Raw genomic sequence first — 26,904 nt, forward strand, 5'->3', positions numbered from 1 at the left:
GTCAGTTTGCATGTGTTGTTCTGGGTTTCCAGCTTCTGCAGAGCCTCTCGTGTTTATGAAGACCCTCCCCATTCCTGCATTTGTTGCTCCGGTGTTTCTCCATTCTCCAGTCCCCCACCTTCCTTCCTTCCTCCCTCCTGCGACGGCAGCAATCTATTGGTCTCCAGTCTACAATCACAGACTGAACTGGCATTGTTTCTTTCGCAGTTCGCCGTGCAGCCGCACTCCTTGGGTTGAAAGAGGTCGGCGAAGAGGAGCAATGGACATTGTACTGGTCGGACAATTTCGTGTCACGGGATAAAGCCATGTCACTAAAGCGGTACCAGGTAATTGACCCACTTAAGAGCCAATCAGAAGCTCCCATTCCACCCCCACCCCCAGAACCTGCACCATTGTGAAACTCCACTCAGCTTTTAAATTTCATGATGTTGATGCTGTAGTTACAAGGCATTCCTTCCCTCCGCTAGCCTGCATGTCAGCTTTGGGCAAGGTGTAGCCCCTGGTTAGACCCCCCCCACTGATCAGGGTCACGCGAAGCCATGGGGGCAGCTGGTGGATGGCCATATGAGCAGCCAGTGCAGATCAAAAGTCCTGGTGATATAACCACTGACGCCAGGCAGACAATCTCTGAAGAGTATTGACAATGGTTTGGTGGTGGGGGGGAGCGGGGGTTAGCCATAGGACATAGAACAGTACAGCACAGTACAGGCCCTTCGGCCCGCAATGTTGTGCCGACCCTTAAACACTTCCTACCATATAACCCCACCACCTTAAATTCCTCCATATACCTGTCTAACACTCTCTTAAATTTCACCAGTGTATCTGCCTTCATTACTGACTCAAGCAGTGCATTCCACGCACCAACCACTCTCTGAATAAAAAACCTTCCTCTAATATCCCCCTTGAACTTCACACCCCTTACCTTAAAACCATGTCCTCTTGTACTGAGCAGTGGTGCCCTGGGGAAGAGGCGCTGGCTATCCACTCTATCTATTCCTCTTAATATCTTGCATACCTCTATCATGTCTCCCGTCATCCTCCTTCTCTCCAAAGAGTAAAGCCCTATCTCCCTTAATCTCTGATCATAATCCATACTCTCTGAACCAGGCCCCATCCTGTTAAATCTCCTCTGTACCCTTTCCAATGCTTCCACATCCTTCCTAAAGTGAGGCGACCAGAACTGGACACGGTACTCCAAGTGTGGCCTAACCAGAGTTTTATAGAGCTGCATCATTACCTCGCAACTCTTAAACTCTGTCCCTCGACTTATGAAAGCTAACACCCCATAAGCTTTCTTAACTACCCTATCTACCTGTGAGGCAACTCATATTATCCCCACCTTCATCAAGTTCCCTCTCATTGGTGATTACCGAAGAGAAGTATTCATTGAGGACCTCGCTCACTTCCACAACCTCCAGGCACATCTTCCCACCTTTATCTCTAATTGGTCCTACCTTCATTCCTGTCATCATTTTGTTCTTCACATAATTGAAGAATGCCTGGGTTTTCCTTTACCCTACTCGCCAAAGCCTTCTCATGTTCCCTTCTTGCTCTTCTCAGCCCTTTCTTAAGCTCCTTTCTTGCTACCCTATATTCCTCAATAGACCCATCTGATCCTTGCTACTAGACCACGTATTCTGCCTTCTTCCAACTGACTAGATTTTCCACCTCACTTGTCACCCATGGTTCCTTCACCCTACCATTCTTTATCTTCCTCACCGGGACAAATTTATCCCTAACATCCAGCAAGAGATCCCTAAACATCGACCACATGTCCATAATACATTTCCCTGCAAAAACATCATCCCAATTCACACCCGCAAGTTCTAGCCTTATAGCCTCATAATTTGCCCTTCCCCAATTAAAATTTTTCCTGTCCTCTCTGATTCTATCCTTTTCCATGATAATGTCAAAGGCCAGGGAGCAGTGATCACCGTCCTCCAGATGTTCACCCACTGAGAGATCTGTGACCTGACCTGGTTCATTACCTAGTACTAGATCTAGTATGGCATTCCCCCTAGTCGGCCTGTCAACATATTGTGACAGGAATCCATGCTGGACATACTTAACAAACTCTGCCCCGTCTAAACCATTGGAACTAATCAGGTGCCAATCAATAATAGGGAAATTAAAGTCACCCATGACAACAACCCTGTTATTTTTGCACCTTTCCAAAATCTGCCTCCCAGTCTGCTCCTGGGTATTTCTGCTGATACCAGGATGCCTATAGAATACTCCCAATAGAGTAACTGCTCCCTTCCCATTCCTGACTTCTACCCATACTGACTCAAAAGAGGATCCTGCTACATTACACACCCTTTCTGTAGCTGTAATAGTATCCCTGACCAGGAATGCCACCCCTCCTCCCCTTTCCCCCCTCTCTATCCCTTTTAAAGCACTGAAATCCAGGAATATTGAGAATCCATCCCTACCATCGTGTAAAGACAACACCCAGAAGAAGGCGATGGCAAACCACTTCTGTAGATAACATTTGCTGAGAACAATCACGATCAGGAGACCATGATTGCCCACGTCATATGACATAATGGTTATGACGTGCCTAAGACTTTTGCACACAGTACTGTATTTGTCATCGTGGAGCAGACAGCGAGTTTGTAACTCTGGCGGGAACAAAGGATTTTGGGAATGGCGAGGGTGGAGCACCCCAGGAAGGGTGTGGGACAGGTGGCAGAGAAGGAGTGCCGGGGGGGGGGGGGTGCAGACACACCCAGCCCTGAGACGCCAGGCAAGGTCACTTGATTCCAAAAATTGGTTTATTAATCATTACAGAATGTCTCTCTGGTGCCTCCCCCTCCCTTTCCATTTTCCCAACCATGATTCATTCCCCTGTCCCTGCCTCACTTCCCACTCAGTCCACAACAGACACCCGTATCAGAATCAGGTTTATCATCACTCACACATGTCATGAAATTAGATTTTTTTTGTGGCAGCAGTACAGTGCAATACATAAAATCACTACAGTACTGTGCACCCTTGATATTTAGATGTGCTCCTAAGACTTTTGCAGAGTACTCTACCTCATTATGATCTTGCATTTTGTCATTTACCTGTGCTGCATTTTCTGGGTAGCTTTTACACTTTATTCTGTACTTTGATTATTTTACCCTGTTCTGCCTCATTGTACTGATCTGTGTGAACAGTAGGCAAGACAAGCTTTTCACTGATTCTTGGTGTGTGCATGAAAATCGCAGGAGGTTAGCAGTTTCTGACATACTCAAACCACCCTGTCTGTCACCGGCAATCATTCCACGGTCAAAGTCACTTAGATCACAAATTCTTCCCCCTCTATTCTGATGTTTGGTCTGAACAATGACTGAACTTCTTGACCATGTCTGCATGTTTTTATTAATTGAGTTTCTGCCACATGGTTGGCTGATGAGATATTTTATATTAAGGAGCAGGAGCACCTAGTAAAATGGTCACTGAACGTATACCACGTCATACTGGTATACCGTCTGCATGGATTGTTAATTCTTTTCCTCACACAGAAAATGAATTACTTTCTTGGGATGAACGAAATCTGTATGAAGGATTTGCTGGTCATGAACTTAAATCGCATGCTAAGGCAGTACCCAGAAGATTACAACATCTTCCCAAAAAGCTGGCGTTTACCATCTGAGTAAGTTTAAAGACCACCTCGAAATGGAGTGGGGCTCTGTTCATGCGTGTGTGTGTTTCAAACTTTCAAAGTACATTTATTATCAAAGAATGTGTAAATTATACAACCCTGAGATCTCCTTGCTTGTCAGCAGTTGCAAAGGAAGAAATCCGAAAGAACCCAATTAAAACTAAAGGCCGACACCCGATGGCGGAGAAAGGGAAAAAACACAAATCATGCAAACAGCAGAAGCAAGCAAAATCTGTATGGTCTCTCAGAACCATAAAGTGTGTGTGTGTGTGTATAAGTTATGAAAAGATTAAAGATTAGCCTTACTTGTCACATGTACAGTACATCGAAACATACAGTGATATGTGGTGTCAGGCACAGAGCCGAGAGTGCATCGAACCGGCAAAGCCCGGGTCCCGAGAGCGAGGAACGACCTGAGATTTGGACGATTTAAGTGCCAGGCCAGATTGAAAAGGTCAGGAGGTGACGAACGGGCTGGTATTCAGCTCGCTGCTCGGAAAGGCTTACTGAGCAGTGCGCTGAACTGAGGCCGTGGCCTGCAACGAACAGGCTCCTGGACTGGCTGCAGTGATGACTGGCTTCGTGTCAGTGCACTCACTTCTGTCAACTTCAGTTCTGAAAGTTATTTGCTTACTTTTATTGTTGGCACGATTTAATTTTGTTTCTGCCCATTGGGTGTCTGGCAGTCTTCACTTTTTTAATGGGTTCTTTTATGTTTCGTTGTTCTGTGGCTGCCTGTAAGGAGACGATTCGCAGGATTGGATGTCGTATACCTACTTTGATAATAAATGTACTTTGAACTGCGTCAATGACACTTAGCACCACTTTCCCATCTTTATTACATCAAAGGTTAAAGTTCAAAGTAAATTTATTATCAAGGTACATATATGATATGACCTTGAAATTTGTTTTCTTGCAAGTACGATAGAATTTGTGAAAGACTATAAATAACAAAGACTGACAAACAACCAATGCGCAAAAGAAGACGGATTGTGCCAAGTTGCAGAGTTCTTGAAAAAGAGTCCACAGGGTTGTAGAATGAGTTGAGGGTGGAGGTGAGTGAAGGTATCCATGCTGCTGATGGTTGAGGGGTAATTACTGTTCCTGAACCTGATGGTGTGGGACCCCAGTCTGCTTGGACCTCTTTGTCCAATGAGCAGAGAGCATGGATGTGGATGTTGGATGCTGTTTTCTTGTGGCAGTTAAGTGTACTCAATGGTGGGGAGGATTTTGCCTGGTATGGACTTTCTATAAACTCTTCCATTAATGCACATTGGTCTGAAGTTGAGATACGTTTTAAAAAAAACCTCGACATATCTCATCTTAGCAATCTTTGTTGAACATACACCCAAGTTGCAAGGGTCCATTAAGTTAACATCTAATGGAAAGAGATATTAAATGACCATTACCAGTCTCTTCTCCCGTGTACCCACCCTCACCCCCTCCCACTCTCCCTGTCACTTCCTCTGTTGCTTCCTCTTCCCACTCATACCCACTCTCTCCCAATACTCCCCCCACTCCCCTGCCACTCTGCTCTTGCACTCCCCTGCTCCCAATCCCCCATGCATGCCCTCCAACACACACCTCCCAATCCCCGCTTTCACTCCCCCAACACCCCTCCCAGTCCCCCCTCTGAGTCCTCTCTCCCACTCCACCCTCCACTGCTGCCTCCCCTCCCCTCTCACATCTGTATCATACAGCTCTCCAGTGATGTGGATGCAGCGTATAAGATATAGCTGACCAATCTCCTACCATTGCCCAAAGGCAAAAGTACCCACATGATTGATATAACGACTGCATCCCTCACCTGCTTAAAAAATTATGGTGTCAAAGGCAAGTGCTCATTCAATAGTCAACAAATTAGGAAAAGAGATGGCAAGGTGGGACTTGTGAGGCAAAGGGATGGCATGGTGGGACTTTTTAGGCAAAGGAATGGTGTGGTGGGACTTGTTAGGCAAAAGGATGGGGTGGTGGGACTTGTTAGGCAAAGAGATGGCGTGGTGGGACTTGTTAGGCAAAGAGATGGCGTGGTGGGACTTGTTAGGCAAAGGGATGGCGTGGTGAGACTTCTGGGCAAAGAGATGGCCCGGTGGGACTTGAGGCCTCCAGTAAAATTGACAGCAACAAAAGAGAGTTAATTTAAAATAAGTCTCTGCAATCAGCTTAAAAAATTATGGTGTCAAAGGCAAGTGCTCATTCAATAGTCAACAAATTAGGAAAAGAGATGGCAAGGTGGGACATGTGAGGCAAAGAGATGGCATGGTGGGACTTGTGAGGCAAAGGGATGGGGTGGTGGGGCTTGTGAGGCAAAGAGATGGTGTGGTGGGACTTGTTAGGAAAAGAGATGGCCCGATGGGACTTGTTAGGCAAAGAGATGGCGTGGTGGGACTTGTTAGGCAAAGAGATGGTGTAGTGGGACTTGTTAGGCAAAGAGATGGTGTAGTGGGACTTGTTAGGCAAAGAGATGGTGTGGTGGAACTTTTTAGGCAAAGGAATTGAGCAATGAGGAAGGGTTAATTAGCAATCTTGTCGTGAGAGGCCCCTTGGGTAAGAGTGACCATAATATGGTGGAATTCTTCATTAAGATGGAGAGTGACATAGTTAATTCAGAAACAAAGGTTCTGAACTTAAAGAAGGGTAACTTTGAAGGTATGAGACGTGAATTAGCTAAGATAGACTGGCAAATGACACTTAAATGGTTGACGATGGATATGCAATGGCAAGCATTTAAAGATCGCATGGATGAACTACAACAATTGTTCATCCCAGTTTGGCAAAAGAATAAATCAAGGAAGGTAGTGCACCCGTGGCTGACAAGGGAAATTAGGGATAGTATCAATTCCAAAGAAGAAGCATACAAATTAGCCAAAAAAAGTGGCTCACCTGAGGACTGGGAGAAATTCAGAGTTCAGCAAAGGAGGACATAGGGCTTAGTTAGGAAGGGGAAAAAAGATTATGAGAGAAAACTGGCAGGGAACATAAAAACTGACTGTAAAAGCTTTTATAGATATGTGAAAAGAAAAAGATTGGTTAAGACAAATGTAGGTCCCCTACGGACAGAAACAGGTGAATTGATTATGGGGAGCAAGGACATGGCAGGCCAACTGAATAATTACTTTGGTTCTGTCTTCACTAAGGGGGACATAAATAATCTTCCGGAAATAGTAGGGGACAGAGGGTCCAGTGAGATGGAGGAACTGAGGGAAATACATGTTAGTAGGGAAGTGGTGTTAGGTAAATTGAAGGGATTAAAGGCAGATAAATCCCCAGGGCCAGATGGTCTGCATCCCAGAGTGCTTCAGGAAGTAGCCCAAGAAATAGTGGATGCATTAGTGATAATTTTTCAAAACTCGTTAGATTCTGGACTAGTTCCTGAGGATTGGAGGGTGGCTAATGTAACCTCACTTTTTAAAAAAGGAGGGAGAGAGATACCGGGGAATTATAGACCGGTTAGCCTAACATCGGTGGTGGGGAAACTGCTAGAGTCAGTCATCAAAGATGTGATAACAGCACATTTGGAAAGCAGTGAAATGATCGGACAAAGTCAGCATGGATTTGTGAAAGGAACGTCATGTCTGACGAATCTCATAGAATTTTTTGAGGATGTAACTAGTAGAGTGGATAGGGGAGAACCAGTGGATGTGGTATATTTGGATTTTCAAAAGGCTTTTGACAAGGTCCCACACAGGAGATTAGTGTGCAAACTTAAAGCACTCGGTATTGGGGGTAAGGTATTGATGTGGATAGAGAATTGGTTGGCAGACAGGAAGCAAAGAGTGGGAATAAACGGGACCTTTTCAGAATGGCAGACAGTGACTAGTGGGGTACTGCAAGGCTCAGTGCTGGGACCCCAGTTGTTTACAATATATATTAATGACTTGGATGAGGGAATTAAATGCAGCATCTCCAAGTTTGCGGATGACACGAAGCTGGGCGGCAGTGTTAGCTGTGAGGAGGATGCTAAGAGGATGCAGGGTAACTTGGATAGGTTAGGTGAGTGGGTAAATTCATGGCAGATGCAATTTAATGTGGATAAATGTGAAGTTATCCACTTTGGTGGCAAAAACAGGAAAACAGATTATTATCTGAATGGTGGCCGATTAGGAAAAGGGGAGGTGCAACGAGACCTGGGTGTCATTATACACCAGTCATTGAAAGTGGGCATGCAGGTACAGCAGGCGGTGAAAAAGGCAAATGGTATGCTGGCATTCATAGCAAGAGGATTCGAGTACAGGAGCAGGGAGGTACTACTGCAGTTGTACAAGGTTTTGGTGAGACCATACCTGGAGTATTGTGTGGAGTTTTGGTCCCCTAATCTGAGGAAAGACATCCTTGCCATAGAAGGAGTACAAAGAAGGTTCACCAGATTGATTCCTGGGATGGCAGGACTTTCATATGATGAAAGACTGGATGAACTAGTCTTATACTCGTTGGAATTTAGAAGATTGCGGGGGGGATCTGATTGAAATGTATAAAATCTTAAAGGGATTAGACAGGCTAGATGCAGGAAGATTGTTCCCGATGTTGGGAAAGTCTAGAACGAGGGGTCACAGTTTGAGGATAAAGGGGAAGCCTTTTAGGACCAAGATTAAGAAAAACTTCTTCACACAGAAGGTGGTGAATCTGTGGAATTCTCTGCCACAGGAAACAGTTGAGGCCAGCTCATTGGCTATATTTAAGAGGGAGTTAGACATGGCCCTTGTGGCTAAAGGGATCAAGGGGTATGGAGGGAACGCTGGTACAGGGTTCTGAGCTGGATGATCAGCCATGATCATACTGAATGGCGGTGCAGGCTAGAAGGGCTGAATGGCCTACTCCTGCACCTATTTTCTATGTTTCTATATTTCTATGGAATGGTGTGGTGGGACTTGTTAGGCAAAGGGAGGGGGTGGTGGGACTTGTTAGGCAAAGGGATGGCGTGGTGAGACTTGTTGGGCAAAGAGATGGTGTGATGGGACTTCTTAGGCAAAGGGAGGGGGTGGTGGGACTTGTTAGGCAAAGGGAGGGGCTGGTGGGACTTGTTAGGCAAAGGGATGGCGTGGTGAGACTTGTTGGGCAAAGAGATGGCCCGGTGGGACTTGTGGCCTCCAGTTAAATTGACAGCAACAAAAGAGAGTTAATTTAAAATAAGTCTCTGCAATCAGCAGCAAATATAATTCAGCCATGTCTCCTGACTAAAAGCAGTGAGTGAAGGAGAGCTGAACAAGGTACAGAGGGAATGGATCTTTGATGTAGAAAGGAAAGCTAGGGGTCCAAGTTCATAACTCCCTGCAAATGGCCATGCAGATAGGTAGGGTGGTCAAGAGGGTGTACAGAAGTCTTTGCCTTCTTGGTTGTACACTCAGTACCCGAGTAAAGACGACATTTCACAACTGTATAAAGCTTCATTCAGCCTCCATTTGGAGTGTTGTTGCAGTTTGGTCACCCTATTGCAGGAAGGATATGGAGTCTAAGACTGCAGGACCATAAGACACAGGTGCAGAATTAGGCCATTTGGCTCATCGAGTCTGCTCCGCATTCCATCATGGCTGATCGATTATCCTTCCCAAACCCACTCTCCAGCCTTCTCCCTATAACCTTTGACGCTCTGACTAATCAAGAACTTATCAGCCTCCACCAGTGGTTTGTCCTCCACAGTCACCTGTGGCAATGAATTCCACATGTTCACCACCTTCTGGCTAAAGAAATTCCTCCTCATCCCTGTTCTAAGGGGACGTCCTTGTACTCTGAGGTCTTGAACTCTCCCACGATTCTCCTCTAGGGGAGAAATTGGTCCAGGGACTGACTTACACAGGCGTGGGGACATTTGATTGGATTTTGAGGACGGGTAACTAGACCATAGACAGGGGCTTGGCCTCCACAGCTGTCTGTGGCAACAAACTCCGCTGATTCACCACTCTCGCTGTAGCTCGGGAGTTACCAACCTGTTTTATGCCATTGACCCCTACCGTTAACCAAGGGATCTGTCGACCACAGAATGGGAATCCCTACAAGACTAGCTGAGAAATTCTTTCTCGTATCCGTTGAAAATGGACGTCTCTCTATTTTGAGGCTGTGCCCTTTGGTCTGAGACTCACTTGAGAGAGGATGCAGAAAAGGTTGGGCAGGATGCTGCCTGACTGAGAGAGTATAAATCTCTTTTGTCTCTACATTGAGGTTGGACAAGATTGGGTTTTTTTTTCTTGGGAGTGCAGGAGGCCGAGGGAAGTTTATAAACGTTGGACAAGATTAGATTATGAGGACACTCAGTCCACGTTTATTGTCATTTAGAAATGATTCAATGTTCCTCCAGTAGAATATCACAGAAACACAGGACAGACCAAGACTAAAAGGGACACAAACCACATAATTATAACATATAGTTACAACATTGCAAAGGAATACCGTAATTTGATAAAGAGCAGACCATGGGCATGGTTTAAAAAAAGTCTCAAAGTCCCAATAGCCCCAACATCTCACGCAGACAGTAGAAGGGAGAGACTCTCCCTACCATGAGCCTCCAGCGTTGCAAACTTGCTGAAGCAGCATCCTGGAAGCACCTGACCACAGCCGACTCTGAGCCCGTCCGAAAACTTCGAGCCTCTGACCAGCCCTCCGACACCGAGCACCATCTCTACCGAGCGCTTCGACCCCACCCCGGCCGCCAAGCAACGAGCAAAGCCGAGGATTCGGGGCCTTCCCCTCCGGAGATTTCAGATCACACAGTAGCAGAGGCAGCGAAACAGGCATTTCAGAAGTTTCACCAGATGTTCCTCCGTTCTCTCACGTCTGCCTCCATCAAATCAGAATTGTGCATGGCACCCTACTTGACAGATAACAGATATTCATCACCAGAGTTGCTGCTGCGCGCTGTGTCGCGCCGTCATCTTCTCCTCTGCAATTGGGTTATTTTATCTGGAGTGCAGGAGGATGAGGAAATGTATAAAGGTTGGACAAGTTTGGGTTATAGACGATAGACAATAGGTGCAGGAGTAGGCTATTTGGCCCTTCGAGCCAGCACCGCCATTCACTGTGATCATGGCTGATCATCCACAATCAGTACCCCGTTCCTGCCTTCTCCCCATATCCCTTGACTCCACTATCATTAAGAGCTCTATCTAGCTCTTTCTAGAAAGCATCCAGAGAATTGGCCTCCACCGCCTTCTGAGGCAGAGCATTCCACAGATCCACAACTCTCTGGGTGAAAAAGTTTTTCATCAACTCCGTTCTAAATGGCCTACCCCTTATTCTCAAATTGTGGCCCCTGGTTCTGGACTCCCCCAACATGTTTCCTGCCTCTAGCGTGTCCAATCCCTTAATAATCTTATATGTTTCAACGAGATCCCCTCTCATCCTTCTAAATGCTAGTGTATACAAGCCCAGTCGCTCCAATCTTTCAGCATATGACAGTCCCAGCATCCCAGGAATTAACCTCGTGAACCTCGACTGCACTCCCTCAATAGCAAGGATGTACTTCCTCAAATTTGGAGACCAAAGCTGTACACAATACTCCAGGTGTGGTCTCACCAGGGCCCTGTACAACTGCAGAAGGACCTCTTTGCTCTTATACTCAACTCCCCTTGTTATGAAGGCCAACATGCCATTAGCTTTCTTCACTGCCTGCTGTACCTGCATGCTTACTTTCAGTGACTGATGAACAAGAACACCTAGATCTTGTTATACTTCCCCTTTTCCTAACTTGACACCATTCAGATAGTAATCTGCCTTCCTGTTCTTGCCACCAAAGTGGATAACCTCACATTCATCCACATTAAACTGCATCTGCCCACACACCCAACCTGTCCAAGTCATCCTGCATTATCTCAACATCTCCGCACATTTCACACTGCCACCCAGCTTTGTGTCATCTGCAAATTTGCTAATGTTACTTTTAATCCCTTCATCTCAATCATTAATGTATGTTGTAAATAGCTGCGATCCCAGCACCGAGCCTTGCGGTACCCCACTAGTCACCGTCTGCCATTCTGAAAGGGATCCATTTATCCCTACTCTTTGTTTCCTGTCTGCCAGCCAATTTTCTATCCCTGTGAGTACCCTACCCCCAATACCATGTGCTCTAATTTTGCCCACTAATCTTCTATGTGGGACCTTATCAAAGGCTTTCTGTAAGTACAGGTACACTACATCCACTGGCTCTCCCTTGTCCATTTTCATAGTTTCATCCTCAAAAAATTCCAGAAGAATAGTCAAGCATGATTTCCCCTTCATAAATCCATGCTGACTTGGACCGATCCTGTTACTGCTATCCAAATGTGCCGCTATTTCATCCTTTATAATTGACTCCAGCATCTTCCCCAGCACTGATGTCAGGCTAACTGGTCTATAATTCCCTGTTTTCTCTCTCCCTCCTTTCTTAAAAAGTGGGATAACATTAGCTACCCTCCAGTCCTCAGGAACTGATCCTGAATCTATAGAACATTGGAAAATAATTACCAATGCATCCATGGTTTCTAGAGGGTTGTTTTATCTGGGGTGCAGGATAGAAACATAAGGTTTCGGGGCTAAGGACTGGAGGCCTGTCTGAATGTATGAGTGGATGGGTGAGTGGCAGAGTGGGAAAGGAGCTTTACAGAGTCATAGAAAAATACAGCACAGAAACAGGCTCTTTGGCCGATCTAGTCCATGCTGAACCATTTAAACAGCCTAGTCCCATTGGCTGCACCGGGACAATAGCTCTTCATACTTCCTACCATCAATGTACCTATGCAAACTTCTCTTAAACATTGAAATCGAGCTTGCAGGCACCACTTGTGCTGGCAGCTCGTTCCACACTCTCACCACCTTCTGGGTGAAGAGGCTTCCCTTCAGGTTCCCGTTAAACTTTTCAGCTTTCACCTTTAACCTGTGACCTTTGGTTGCACTCCCTCCTAACCTCAGTAGAAAAAGCCAGCTTGCTTTTACCCTATCTCTACCCCTCATAATTTTGTGTACCTCTCATTCTTCCGCATTCCAAGGAATAAATTCCTGACCTATTGAGCCGTTCCTTCTAACTCCTCCAATCTATCTCCCAGACCCGGCAGCATCCTTGTAAATTTTCTCTGTATTGTTTCAACCTTACTTACGACTTTCCTGTACGTTTGTAGGCGACCGAAACTGCACAGAATACTCCAAATTTGCCGTGTTTTGTTGCTTGTGTTGCTCTGCTGAACATCATGGGCACGCTACGTGGTCACCGGAACGTGCTGCCCCCCAGCACACTTCGGTTGTGTTGTCTGTTAACACAAGTGGCATGTTTCACTATCTGTTTTGGTGCACCTCCGATTAGTAAATGAACCTGATCTGATCTGAATTGTGGTCTGTAAAAAAATAAGGTTGTATAATCAACGTATAGAGTTGGCGTGATGTTTATCATCGTCTTATGCCCCAAAGCCGGTTTGTTTAAAGATGATCTTAAAGGAGAGTTTAACCTGTCAAATCTCACCCATTTTTGCCAGAATGTGTGTCGATATTTGTCCCTGCTCATCCTTTGTTTTGCCAATGCAAATGACACATTTCACTGTATGTTTTGACGTACCTGTGAAGTATCCATGAATCTGAACTTTTAACAGTGAAACCAGCAAATCTGGTTGATGGAGGGTTTACAGAAACGTAGACCACAGTGGACAGTAGTGATCGCTGGAGTTGAGTAGTGTGGAAGAGAACAGGGGTGCAGCAGACGTGCTGGAATCCGTGCTGGGCTGGGGTGGCTGGTTGCTCCTGTCGGTGCTGTCCTCTAGTGTCCACTCCTTGGAATACAAGCTTAATTGCTTGTGGCGGACCCAGCACAAGACAAGTTCATTTGCCCTCGCCTGCTGAACCGGGGCAAGCTGAGGAACTGCTGCATGCTTATTCCTGGCTCCAGGCCAACATCCCAAGCACCCCATCAAACTTCAGGCCTGTGCTATAATTTTTGATGACTGTATGTCCTATCATAACTGTATGTACTATGTGTGTCTTTGTGTGCTTGTGCTTTGCAACTTTGGCCCCAGAGAAGTGCTGTTTCATTTAGCAGCATACATGTGTACGGCCGGATGAGAATTAAACTTGAGCTCAGCCTTGAACTTAAAGACATTATGACCTTCTTCTCTCAGTACTAATGAGTGCTTCTCGCTGCAGATATTTTGATTTTGCGGCCTACTATAAAGCTGCGAAACCCAAGACCTTCATCTGCAAGCCAAATCCTGACTATGACTGGCGCGGCATCTTTTTGACCCAGGACATCAGAGATATGCAGTGCGGGGAGGACGTGATCTGCCAGGTCTACATTCCGAAGGTACTTTACTGCATTCTTGACTCTCTGCCTAGAACGTTAACTCTTTATCTGCATTCTGGTTTCCCTCTTACCCCTTCTCTTCTCCTCCTCCTTCCCTCTCTCCCACGGTCCACTGTCCCCTCCTATCAGATTCCTCCTTCTTCAGCACCTTGCCTCTTCCACCTATCACCTCCCAGCTTCTTACTTCATCCCCTATCCCCATCCACCTTTCTCCTCACCTGGTCTCACCAATCGAGCTTGTGGCAGGTTCCCCTTGCACCCCTTCTCTTCTCCTCCCCTCCCTCTGGAGCCCCTTCTTCCCTTTCTTCCGTAACCAATGGGAGATGTTATCTTGTTATTTCATCTTCTCATTATTTATTGCTATTGATTTATATTTGCATTTCCACAGTTTGTTGGCTTCTGCACTCTAGTTGACCTTTCACTGATCCTGTTATAGTTACTCTTCGATAGACTTGCTGAAAATTAATCTCAGGGTTGTACATGGTGACGTACACATACTTTGATAATAAAATTTACTTTGAACTTTGAACATAGACCACTCTCCTCTCTTATTATATTCCTCCTTCAGCCATTTCCATTTTGCACCTAACTCCTTTTGGCCTCTGATCATCCACACCCCACCTACCTTCCCCCCCCCCACTTCACCTGGCTTCACCTAGCACCTGCCACATTCTCCTCCCCCTCCCAACCCACCTTCTTATTCTGGCTTCTTGCCCCCTTCCTTTCCTGTCCTGGTGAAGGGCCTCAGCTCAAAACATCACCTATTTATTCCTTTCCTTCGATGCTGCCTGACCTGCTGAGTTGCTCCAGCATTGTGTGTGTGTGTGTCTGAATTTCCAGCATCTGCTGAACCTCTTGTGTTTATGATTTACTGCACTCTTTCCTGCTGAGTATAGGCTGTCATAGAGGTGGATCCTAAAATAGACTTTGCTTTATTCGTTATGTTCCACGTCATATGACGTGGACGATAGTCATAGTCATACTTTATTGATCCCGGGGGAAATTGGTTTTCGTTACAGTTGCACCATAAATAATTAAATAGTAATATCTAAATTATGCCAGTAAATAAGTCCAGGACCAGCCTATTGGCTCAGGGTGTCTGACCCTCCAAGGGAGGAGTTGTAAAGTTTGATGGCCACAGGCAGGAATGACTTCCTATGACGCTCTGTGTTGCATCTCGGAGGAATGAGTCTCTGGCTGAATGGACTCCTGTGCCCAACCAGTACAGTATGTAGTGGATGGGAGACATTGTCCAAGATCGCATGCAACTTGGACAGCATCCTCTTTTCAGACACCACCGTCAGAGAGTCCAGTTCCATCCCAACAACATCACTGGCATTATGAATGAGTTTGTTGATTCTGTTGGTGTCTGCTACCCTCAGCCTGCTGCCCCAGCACACAACAGCAAACATGATCGCACTGGCCACCACAGACTCATAGAACATCCTCAGCATCGTCTGACAGATGTTAAAGGACCTCAGTCTCCTCAGGAAATAGAGAAGGCTCTGACCCTCCTTGTAGACAGACTCAGTGTTCTTTGACCAGTCCAGTTTATTGTCAATTCGTATCCCCAGGTATTTGTAATCCTCCACCATATCGACACTGACCCCCTGGATGGAAACAGGGGTCACCGGTACCTTAGCTCTCCTCAGGTCTACCACCAGCTCCTTAGTCTTTTTCACATTAAGCTGCAGATAATTCTGCTCACAGCATGTGACACAGTTTCCTACCGTAGCCTTGTACTCAGCCTCATCTCCCTTGCTGATGCATCCAACAATGGCAGAGTCATCAGAAAACTTCTGAAGATGACAAGACTCTGTGCAGTAGTTGAAGTCCAAGGTGTAAATGGTGAAAAGAAAGGGAGACAATACAGTCCCCTGTGGAGCCCCAGTGCTGCTGATCACTCTGTCGGACACACAGTGTTGCAAGCACACGTTCTATGGTCTGCCAGTCAGGTAATCAAGAATCCATGACACCAGGAACGCATCCACCTGCATCGCTGTCAGCTTCTCCCTCAGCAGAGCAGGGCGAATAGTGTTGAACGCACTGGAGAAGTCAAAAAGCATGACCCTCACAGTGCTCGCTGGCTTGTCCAGGTGGACGTAGACACGGTTCAGCAAGTAGACGATGGCATCCTCAACTCCTAGTCGGGGCTGGTAGGCGAACTGGAGGGGATCTAAGTGTGGCCTGACCATAGGCCGGAGCAGCTCCAGAACAAGTCTCTCCAGGGTCTTTATGATGTGGGAGGTCAATGCCACCGGTCTGTAGTCATTGAGGCCGCTGGGGCGCGGCGTCTTCGGCACAGGGACGAGGCAGGACGTCTTCCACAGTACAGGAACCCTCCAGAGCCTCAGGCTCAGGTTGAAGACATGGCGAAGTACTCCACATAGCTGAGGGGCACAGGCTTTGAGCACCCTGATACTGACACCATCCGGTCCTGCAGCCTTGCTTGGGTTGAGATGTTTCAGCAGTCTTACATAGAAACATAGAAACATAGAAAATAGGTGCAGGAGTAGGCCATTCAGCCCTTCGAGCCTGCACCGCCATTTATTATGATCATGGCTGATCATCCAACTCAGAACCCCGCCCCAGCCTTCCCTCCATACCCCCTGACCCCCGTAGCCACAAGGGCCATATCTAACTCCCTCTTAAATATAGCCAATGAACTGGCCTCAACTACTTCCTGTGGCAGAGAATTCCACAGATTCACCACGCTCTGTGTGAAGAAGTTTTTCCTAATCTCGGTCCTAAAAGGCTTCCCCTCTATCCTCAAACTGTGGCCCCTCGTTCTGGACTTCCCCAACATCGGGAACAATCTTCCTGCATCTAGCCTGTCCAATCCCTTTAGGATCTTATACGTTTCAATCAGATCCCCCCTCAATCTTCTAAATTCCAACGAGTACAAGCCCAGTTCATCCAGTCTTTCTTCATATGAAATTCCTGCCATCCCAGGAATCAATCTGGTGAACCTTCTTTGTACTCCCTCTATGGCAAGGATGTCTTTCCTCAGATTAGGGGACCAAAACTGCACACAATACTCCAGGTGTGGTCTCACCAAGGCCTTGTACAACTGCAGTAGTACCTCCCTGCTCCTGTACTCGAATCCTCTCGCTATAAATGCCAGCATACCATTCACCATTTTCACCGCCTGCTGTACCTGCATGCCCACTTTCAATGACTGGTGTATATTGACACCCAGGTCTCGTTGCACCTCCCCTTTTCCTAATCGGCCACCATTCAGATAATAATCTGTTTTCCTATTTTTGCCACCAAAGTGGATAACTTCACATTTATCCACATTAAATTGCATCTGCCATGAATTTGCCCACTCACCCAACCTATCCAAGTCACCTTGCATCCTCTTAGCATCCTCCTCACAGCTAACACTGCCACCCAGCTTCGTGTCATCCGCAAACTTGGAGATGCTGCATTTAATTCCCTCATCCAAGTCATTAATATATATTGTAAACAACTGGGGTCCCAGCACTGAGCCTTGCGGTACCCCACTAGTCACCGCCTGCCATTCTGAAAAGGCCCCGTTTATTCCCACTCTTTGCTTCCTGTCTGCTAACCAACTCTCCACCCACACCAATACCTTACCCCCAATACCGTGTGCTTTAAGTTTGCACACTAATCTCCTGTGTGGGACCTTGTCAAAAGCCTTCTGAAAATCCAAATATACCACATCCACAGGTTCTCCCCTATCCACTCTACTAGTTACATCCTCAAAAAATTCTATGAGATTCGTCAGACATGATTTTCCTTTCACAAATCCATGCTGACTTTGTCTGATCATTTCACCGCTTTCCAAATGTGCTGTTATCACATCCTTGATAACTGACTCCAGCAGTTTCCCCACCACCGACGTTAGGCTAACCGGTCTATAATTCCCCGGTTTCTCTCTCCCTCCTTTTTTAAAAAGTGGAGTTACATTAGCCACCCTCCAATCCTCAGGAACTAGTCCAGAATCTAACGAGTTTTGAAAAATTATCACTAATGCATCCACTATTTCTTGGGCTACTTCCTTAAGCACTCTGGGATGCAGACCATCTGGCCCTGGGGATTTATCTGCCTTCAATCCCTTCAATTTACCTAACACCACTTCCCTACTAACATGTATTTCGCTCAGTTCCTCCATCTCACTGGACCCTCTGTCCCCTACTATTTCTGGAAGATTATTCATGTCCCCCTTAGTGAAGACAGAACCAAAGTAATTATTCAATTGGTCTGCCATGTCCTTGCTCCCCATAATCAATTCACCTGTTTCTGTCTGCAGGGGACCTACATTTGTCTTTACCAGTCTTTTCCTTTTTACATATCTATAAAAGCTTTTACAGTCCGTTTTTATGTTCCCTGCCAGTTTTCTCTCATAATCTTTTTTCCCCTTCCTAATTAAGCCCTTTGTCCTCCTCTGCTGAACTCTGAATTTCTCCCAGGCCTCAGGTGAGCCACTTTCTCTGGCTAATTTGTATGCTTCTTCTTTGGGACCTGTTCAGCTGTGAAGCCCACCGTGGTGGTTTCGTGTGGGGAAGGGGTATCGTCATGAGAGCAGGGTGGGGGGCTGTGAGGAGGGTTAGGAGGGGAGAGTGGAATATGTGTTGGTTGGGGGCAGACAACAAATGACTCATGTGGGGGATGGGCAGGGGCCACAATGTCAAATCTGTTAAAGAACAGGTTAAGTTCATTGGCCGTGTCCACACTGCCTTCGGCTCCTCTGCTGCTAGTTTGCCGGAACCCAGTGATGGTCCTCATCCCACTCCAGACCTCTTTCATGTTGTTCTGCTGGAGCTTCCACTCAAGCTTCCTCCTACACCTGTCTTTAGCCTCCCTGATCCTGGCTTTCAGGTCCCTCTGTATTGCCCTCAGCTCCTCCCTATATCCATCTCTAAACACCCTCCTTTTAGCGATCAGGATGTCCTTAATGTCCTTTGATACCCGTGGCTTGTTATTTGAATAACAAAGGACAGTTCTTGTCGGAACATTGCAGTCCTTCCATGACCATGATTGTTCTTGGCCAATTTTTCCACAGAAGTGGTTTGCCATCGCCCTGTTCTGGGTAGGGGTGGGTGACCCCCAGCCATTATCAATACTATTCGGAGATTGTCTGCCTGGCACCAGTGATCGCATAACCAGGACTTGTGAACTGCACCGGCTGCTCATATGACCATCCACCCCCTGCTTCCACGGCTTCACGTGACCCTGATCCAGGAGCTAAGCAGGTGATACACCTTGCCCAAGGGTGACCTGCAGACCTTACATCTACTTTGGTGGAGACCTATCCCACCCCGTTCCTCAACCAAGATAATGGAAATTTTATTACTGCTCTGGTGGTAATTTTGTGTTTGGACTGGGTATCCACAGCATTCTGTCACTGTGAATGATAGGCTGGTGGGAATGGTGGAAACTTGGGTAAGAAGGAAATCGGGGGATTTGAAGATGTGTGGGTTGAGTGGGATAGTGGGGGGCATAATTCACAAATGGAATAAGGACTTGAGGGATAGGCTGGGCAGGAATTTCCATTAGCAAATCCCTTTTGTGATTGTCGAGCCAACTTCACATGCTAAAGTGATTACGCATTGGAAAACCGTAGAAACCATAGAAAACTACAGCACAGAAACAGGCCTTTTGACCCTTCTTGGCTACGCCGAACCATTTTCTGCCTAGTCCCACTGACCTGCACACGGACCATATCCCTCCATACACCTCCCATCCATGTATCTGTCCAATTTATTCTTAAATGTTAAAAAAGAACCCGCATTTACCACCTCATCTGGCAGCTCATTCCATACTCCCACCACTCTCTGTGTGAAAAAGCTCCCCCTAATGTTCCCTTTAAACTTTTCCCCCCTCACCCTTAACCCATGTCCTCTGGTTTCTTTCTCCCCTTGCCTCAGTGGAAAAAGCCTGCTTGCATTCACTCTATCTATACCCATCATAATTTTATATACCTCTATCAAATCTCCCCTCATTCTTCTATACTTCAGGGAATAAAGTCCTAACCTATTCAACCTTTCTCTGTAACTGAGTTTCTCAAGTCCCGGCAACATCCTTGTAAACCTTCTCTGCACTCTTTCAACCTTATTCATATCCTTCCTGTAATTTGGTGACCAAAACTGAACACAATACTCCAGATTCGGCCTCACCAATGCCTTATACAACCTCATCATAACATTCCAGCTCTTATATTCAATAGTTTGATTAATAATGGCCAATGTACCAAAAGCTCTCTTTATGACCCTATCTACCTGTGATGCCACTCTTAGGGAATTTTGTATCTGTATTCCCAGATCCCTCTGTTCCACGGCACTCCTCAGTGCCTTACCATTAACCCTGTATGTTCTACCTTGGTTTGTCCTTCCAACGTGCAATACCTCCCACTTGTCAGTATTAAACTCTATCTGCCATTTTTCAGCCCATTTTTCCAGCTGGTCCAAGTCCCTCTGCAGGCTCTGTAAACCTTCCTCACTGTCTACTACACCTCCAATCTTTGTATCATCAGTAAATTTGCTGATCCAATTTACCACATTATCATCCAGATCACTGATATAGATGACAAATAACAATGGACCCAGCACTGATCCCTGTGGCACACCGCTAGTCACAGGCCTCCACTCGGAGAAGCAATTCTCTACTACCACTCTTTGGCTTCTTCCACTGAGCCAATGTCTAATCCAATTTACCACCTCTCCATGTATACCTAGCGACTGAATTTTCCTAACTAACCTCCCATGCGGGATCTTGTCAAAGGCCTTACTGAAGTCCATGTAGACAATATCCACTGCCTTCCCTTCATCCACTCTCCTGGTAACCTCCTCGAAAAACTCCAGTAGATTGGTTAAACATGACCTACCACGCACAAAGCCATGTTGACTCTCCCTAACAAGTCCCTGTCTATCCAAATGCTTGTAGATTCTGTCTCTTAGTACTCCCTCTAATAACTTACCTACTACCGACATTAAACTTACTGGCCTATAATTTCCCGGATAACTTTTCGATCCTTTTTGAAACAACGGAACAACATGAGCCACTCTCCAATCCTCCGGCACCTCACCCGTAGACAGCGACATTTTAAATATTTCTGCCAGGGCCCCCGCAATTTCAACACTAGTCTCCTTCCAGGTCCGAGGGAACACCCTGTCAAGTTCCGGGGATTTATCCACTTTAATTTTCCTCAAGACAGCAAGCACCTCCTCCCTTTCAATCTGTACAGTTTCCATGATCTCAGTACTTGATTCCCTTAATTCCATAGACTTTATGCCAGTTTCCTTAGTAAATACAGACGCAAAAAACCTATCTAAGATCTCCCCTATTGCCTTAGGCTCCGCACGTAGCCGACCACTCTGATCTTCAAGAGGACCAATTTTATCCCTTACAATCCTTTTGCTCTTAACATACCTGTAAAAGCTCTTTGGATTATCCTTCACTTTGACTGCCAAGGCAACCTCATGTCTTCTTTTAGCCCTCCTGATTACTTTCTGAAGTATTTTCTTGCACTTCTTATACTCCTCAAGCACCTGATTTACTCCCTGTTTCCTATACATTTCATACAACTCCCTCTTCTTCTTTATCAGAGTTGCAATATCCCTTGAGAACCAAGGTTCCTTAGTCCTATTCACTTTGCCTTTAATCCTGACAGGAGCATACAAATTCTGCACTCTCAAAATTTCTCCTTTGAAGGCTTCCCACCTACCAATCACATCTTTACCAGAGAACAACCTGTCCCAATCCATGCTTTTTAGATCCCTTCTCATTTCTTCAAATTTGGCCTTCTTCCAGTTCAGAACCTCAACCCTAGGACCAGATCTATCCTTGTCCATGATCAAATTGAAACTAATGGTGTAAAGATCACTGGAACCAAAGTGCTCCCCAACATAGACTTCTATCACTTGTCCTAACTCGTTGTCTAACAGGAGATCCAATATTGCATCCCCTCTAGTTGGTCCCGCTATATATTGATTTAGAAAACTTTCCTGAACACATTTTAAACCATCTAAACCATCTAGACCCCTAACAGTATGGGTGTCCCAATCAATAAATGGAACATTAAAATCCCCTACCACCACAACTTTATGTTTCCTGCAGTTGCCTGCTATCTCTCTGCAGATTTGCTCTTCCAAGTCTCGTTGACTATTTGGTGGTCTGAGTGGGATTGATCAGAGAGAATTTTGAGGGTTTCTGCGTCGAGGGCTGGAGTAGGGGTAAGTCCGAAGGAAAGAACCAGATGCAGATAAACACAAGAGTTTCTGCAGGTGCTGAAAATCCAGAGTAACGTATCCAAAATGCTGGGGGAAGTTAGCAGGTCAGGCAGCACCTATGCAGAGGAAAAAAGAGTCGACGTTTCAGCCCAAGACCCTTCATCTGGAATGCAGACACACATTTCAATGTGGATGGTGACCGAGGGTTCGGCACCGGATGCCTGCGTTCTGATCACTGATGGGATCCCTCTGCCTCCAGGGAAGGAGCCTGTGGAAGCCTGTCGCTGTGTGACGGCTCAGGTGGCCAGAGGTTCGGCCTCTACAGTGTCTCTTTCTCTCTTGACAATGGATTTTATATTCTGGGTTGTTCCCCATTCTTTCCTGTTTTTTATTTGAGTGGGCAGAGGGTGGGGGGATTTGGGGGTTGATGTTCTGTGTTTTGTGCAGCGGAAGGGGGATTTGGGGGGGTTGATGATTGTGTTGCTGTTCTTTTTTCTACGGGTGGGGGTGGGTGCATGGGTTTGATGTTTCTCTTTCAACGACCTCCATGTTTTTTCCTTTGTTCCGTGGCTATCTGGAGAAGATGAATCTCAGAGTTGTACACTACATACATACTTTGATAATAAGTGACACCTTTGAACCTCACAGTGTGTTAACTCTTCCTCTACTTGTGCAGCCCTTCACTTTGGATGGTTTCAAGTTTAACCTCAGGCTCTACGTCTTGGTTACTTCCTGTGACCCTCTGCGGATATACCTCTACAATGAGGGCCTGGTCTGCTTTGCCACTAAAAAGTATTCCGAACCGACCGAAAAGAATTTAGTAAGTGACACATTGACTTATCTTTAAGACATACAGTTAATTCTCTGAAAGTACGATCCTACTTTTATAAGAGGTTAATTCTTGCCTAATTCACTGTTGTATGGAAGTAATCGACTCAGGTGGGATCTTGCTGTTACGTTCCCAACCCCAGCCAAAAGCTGACTACTCTGTCTGGGGGGCCGGGGAGTGGGAGGTTGGTGTGGTTACAGAAGCATCTCCTAACGAGTCTGGTTCGCAAAGTTTACAAGACAAGGTCAGGAAAAGCCCTCCCCACCATTGAGCACGTCTACAATGAGCGCCACCATAAGAAAGCAGCAACTATCATCAGGGATACCCACCATCCAGACCATGCTCTCTTCTCATCAGGAAGAAGGCACAAGAGCCGTAGATCTGTCACCGTAAGTTTCAGGAACAGTTATCACCCTACAACCATTAGGCTCCTGAACCAGTGTGGAAAACTTCACTCAGTTCAACACTGAACTGGTTCCACAACCTATGGACTAACTTCCAATGGCTCTACAACTCATGTCCTCAATGCTTCTGTCTGTCTTTCTGTATTTGTGCAGTTTGCCTTCTTTTGTACGTCGGTTATTTGGCCGTGTCTGTGTGTTGTTTTTCATCAGTTCTATTGTATAAGACCATATGAGATAGGAGCAGAATGGGCCATTCAGCTCATCGCGTCTGTCACCATTTCATCATGGCTGATCCACTTTCCCTCTCAACCCCAATCTCCTGCCTTCTCCCGGTAACCTTTCACACCCTGAGTAATGAACAATCTGTCACCTCTGCCTTCAGTATACCCAATGACCTGGCCTCCACAGCCCTCCATCTGCACAATTAATTCCACAGATTCACAACCCTCTGGATAAAGAAATTCTCTTCATCTCCATTCTAAATGAACGTCCTTCTATTCTAAGGCTGTGCCCTCTGGTGCTGGAGTCCCCCACCATAGGAAACATCCTCTTCACATCCAATCTGCCTACGCCCTTCAACATTCAATAGGTTTCAATGAGATCGCCTCTCAGTCTTCTAAATTCTCATGCGTACAGGCCCAGAACCATCAAGCGCTCCTCCTGTAGTCATTCTGGTGAACCACCTCTGAACCCTCTCCAATGTCCGCTCATCCTTTCTTAGATAAGGGCTGACGATATTCCAAGTGAGGCCTCACCACTCAACATTAACTCCTTGTTTTGATATTCTAGTCCTCTCGAGATGAATGCTAACATTGCATTTGCCATCATCACCACAGACTCAACCTGCAAATTAACCTTTAGGGAATCCTGCATGAAGGCTCTCTCGTCCCTTGCACCTCAGATTTTTGGATTTTCTGCCTGCTTTGAAAATAGTCTACCCTTTTGTTCCTTCTGCCAAAGTGTATGACCATAAACTTCCCGACACTGTAACTGTTATACTCTGCTCTGCGTCTGCCACTTTGCGTATTCTCCTTATCTGTCCAAGTCCTTCTGCAGGCTCCCTGCTTCCTCAACACTACCTGCCCTTCCACCTATCTTCATATCATCCGCCAGTCGGCCACAAAACCAACAATTCTGTCTTCATAGACAATACAGAAAGAAGCAGTTACTCCCCGCCTCCAACACTGATTCCTGTGGGACGCCAGTGGGTGCTGTGAATGCCTGCACGAAAATGAATCTCAGGCCAGTATATGGTGATATAGTCGTACTTCGATAATCTATTTACTTTGAAATTTGGACTTTGAAGATTTTATAAGATAAGTTTGTTACATGTACATCGAAACATCAAGACTGGGCTGAGAAGTGGCAGATGGAGTTCAACCCAGGTAAGTGTGAAGTGGTTCATTTTGGTAGGTCAGATATGATGGCAGAATATAGCTAATGGTAAGACTTTTGGCAGTGTGGAGGATCAGAGGGATCTTGGGGTCCAAAGCCATAGGACGCTCAAAGCAGCTGCGCAAGTTGACTCTGTGGTTAAGAAGGCATACGGTGTATTGGCCTTCATCAATCGTGGAATTGAATTTAGGAGCCGAGAGGTAATGTTGCAGCTATATAAGACCCTGGTCAGGCTCCACTTGGAGTACTGTGCTCAGTTCTGATCGCCTCACTACAGGAAAGATGTGGAAGCCATAGAAAGGGTGCAGAGGAGATTTATAAGGATGTTGCCTGGATTGAGGAGCATGCCTGATGAAAACAGGTTGAGTGAACTCGTCCTTTTCTCCTTGGAGCAATGGAAGATGAGAGGTGACCTGATAGAGGTGTACAAGATGATGATCGTGTGGATAGCCAGAGGCTTTTTCCCAGTGCTGAAATGGTTGCCACAAGAGGACACAGGTTTAAAGTGCTGGGGAGTAGGTACAGAGGAGATGTCAGGGATAAGTTTTTTACTCAAAGTGGTGAGTCCGTGGAATGGGCTGCCAGAAACAGTGGTGGAGGCGGATAGGATAGGGTCTTTTAAGAGACTTTTGGATAGGTACGTGGGGCTTAGAAAAATAGAGGGCTATGGGGAAGTCTAGTAATTTCTAAGGTAGGAACATGTTCAGCACAACTTTGTGGGCTGAGGAGCCTGTGTTGTGCTGTAGGTTTCCTATGTTTCTATCCATGTGGCAATCTAAGAGTTTCTTAAATGCCTCTCATGTATCTGCCTCTACCAGTGCCACTGGCAGTGCATTCCACGCACCCATTGCTCTCTGTGTTAAAAGATTACCTCTGACCTCCCCCTCCCCCATACTTTCCTCTGATCCCTACTTGCTTTAGCATTTCCCTGGCTATCCACTCCGTCTATGCCTCTGATCAGTTTCTACACCTCTATCGAGTCACCTCTCATCCTCCTTCACTCCAGGGAGAAAAGCCATAGCTTTCTTAACCTATCTCAACTCTGTGGTTAAGAAGGCCTACGGTGCATTGGCCTTCACCAATCGTGGGATTGAGTTTAAGAGCCGAGAGGTAATGTTACAGCTATATTGGACCCTGGTCAGACCCCACTTGGAGTACTGTGCTCAATTCTGGTCGCCTCACTACAGGAAGGACGTCGAAACCATAGAAAGGGTGCAGAGGAGATCTACAATGATGTTGGGGAGTATGCCTTATGAGAATAGGTGAACTTGGCCTTTTCTCCTTGGGGTGACAGAGGATGAGAGGTGACCTTATAGAGGTGTTTAAGATGATGAGTGGCACTGATTGTGTGGACAGTCAGAGGCTTTTTCCCAGGGCTGAAATGGCTAGCACGAGAGGGCATAGCTTTAATGTGCTTGGAAGTAGGTACAGAGGAGATGTCAGGGGTAATTTATTTACTCAGAGAGTGGTGAGTGAGTGGAATGGGCTGCCAACGGTAGTGGTGGAGGCGGAAATGACAGGGGTCCCCACCTTTTTTGCACCGCGGACTGGTTTAAGATTGACAATATTCTTGCGGACCGGCCAACGGTGGGAGGGGGAGGGGTGGCATGTTCAAGTCGATAGTGTGTGACAGGGAATGAGGAAAGGTGCAGCTGACTCATATCGTTTCATATCGCCAAATCATATCATTTCCTTGCGGCCCAGTAGCACATGCTTTGCGGCCTGGTACCTTTCCACGGCCCAGTGGTTGGGGACCACTGTTTTAAGAGACTCCTGGATGGATACATGGAGCTTGGAAAAATAAAGGGCTATGGATAAGCCTAGGTAATTCTAAGGTAAGGACATGTTTGGCACAGCTTTGTGGGCCGAAGGCCTGTGTTGTGCTGTAGGTTTTCTGTGTTTCTATCCTCATAATCCAATCCAGGCAGCATCCTGGTAATCCTCCTAAATATTGAGGAAAATTGATGATTCCATCATAAGACAGATTGAAAATGGGAAGTTGTGTGATATAACACTCAAGGATATATCTAGCCAGGGTTATTGGCCCTGCATTTTGCCCGGAGTTAATCTGCCTTGATTTCAAGAAAAAGCGATAGAATCATAGAAAAGTACAACACAGAAACAGGCTTTTTGGCCCATCTAGTTGGTGCCAAACCATTTAATCTGCCAAATCCCATCCA

The 26,904-nt window shown here is 46.2% G+C and overlaps 1 protein-coding gene across 1 annotated transcript in view; it reads left to right on the forward strand.

Annotated features, from left to right (window-relative positions):
- Positions 1-226: 226 nt before the first annotated feature.
- Positions 227-26,904, forward strand: part of LOC140210347 (uncharacterized) — a 73,450-nt gene continuing 46,772 nt past the window's right edge. Inside the window, exons 1-4 of the mRNA XM_072279222.1 lie at positions 227-326; positions 3,510-3,640; positions 13,745-13,901; positions 22,773-22,916. Of these exons, the coding sequence (XP_072135323.1) occupies positions 306-326; positions 3,510-3,640; positions 13,745-13,901; positions 22,773-22,916 (453 nt within the window). The 5' untranslated portion in view covers positions 227-305. The remainder of the gene's footprint in view (positions 327-3,509; positions 3,641-13,744; positions 13,902-22,772; positions 22,917-26,904) is intronic.

This window comes from Mobula birostris, chromosome 15 (genome assembly GCF_030028105.1).
Source record: "Mobula birostris isolate sMobBir1 chromosome 15, sMobBir1.hap1, whole genome shotgun sequence".
NCBI classification, from domain to species: domain Eukaryota; kingdom Metazoa; phylum Chordata; class Chondrichthyes; order Myliobatiformes; family Myliobatidae; genus Mobula; species Mobula birostris.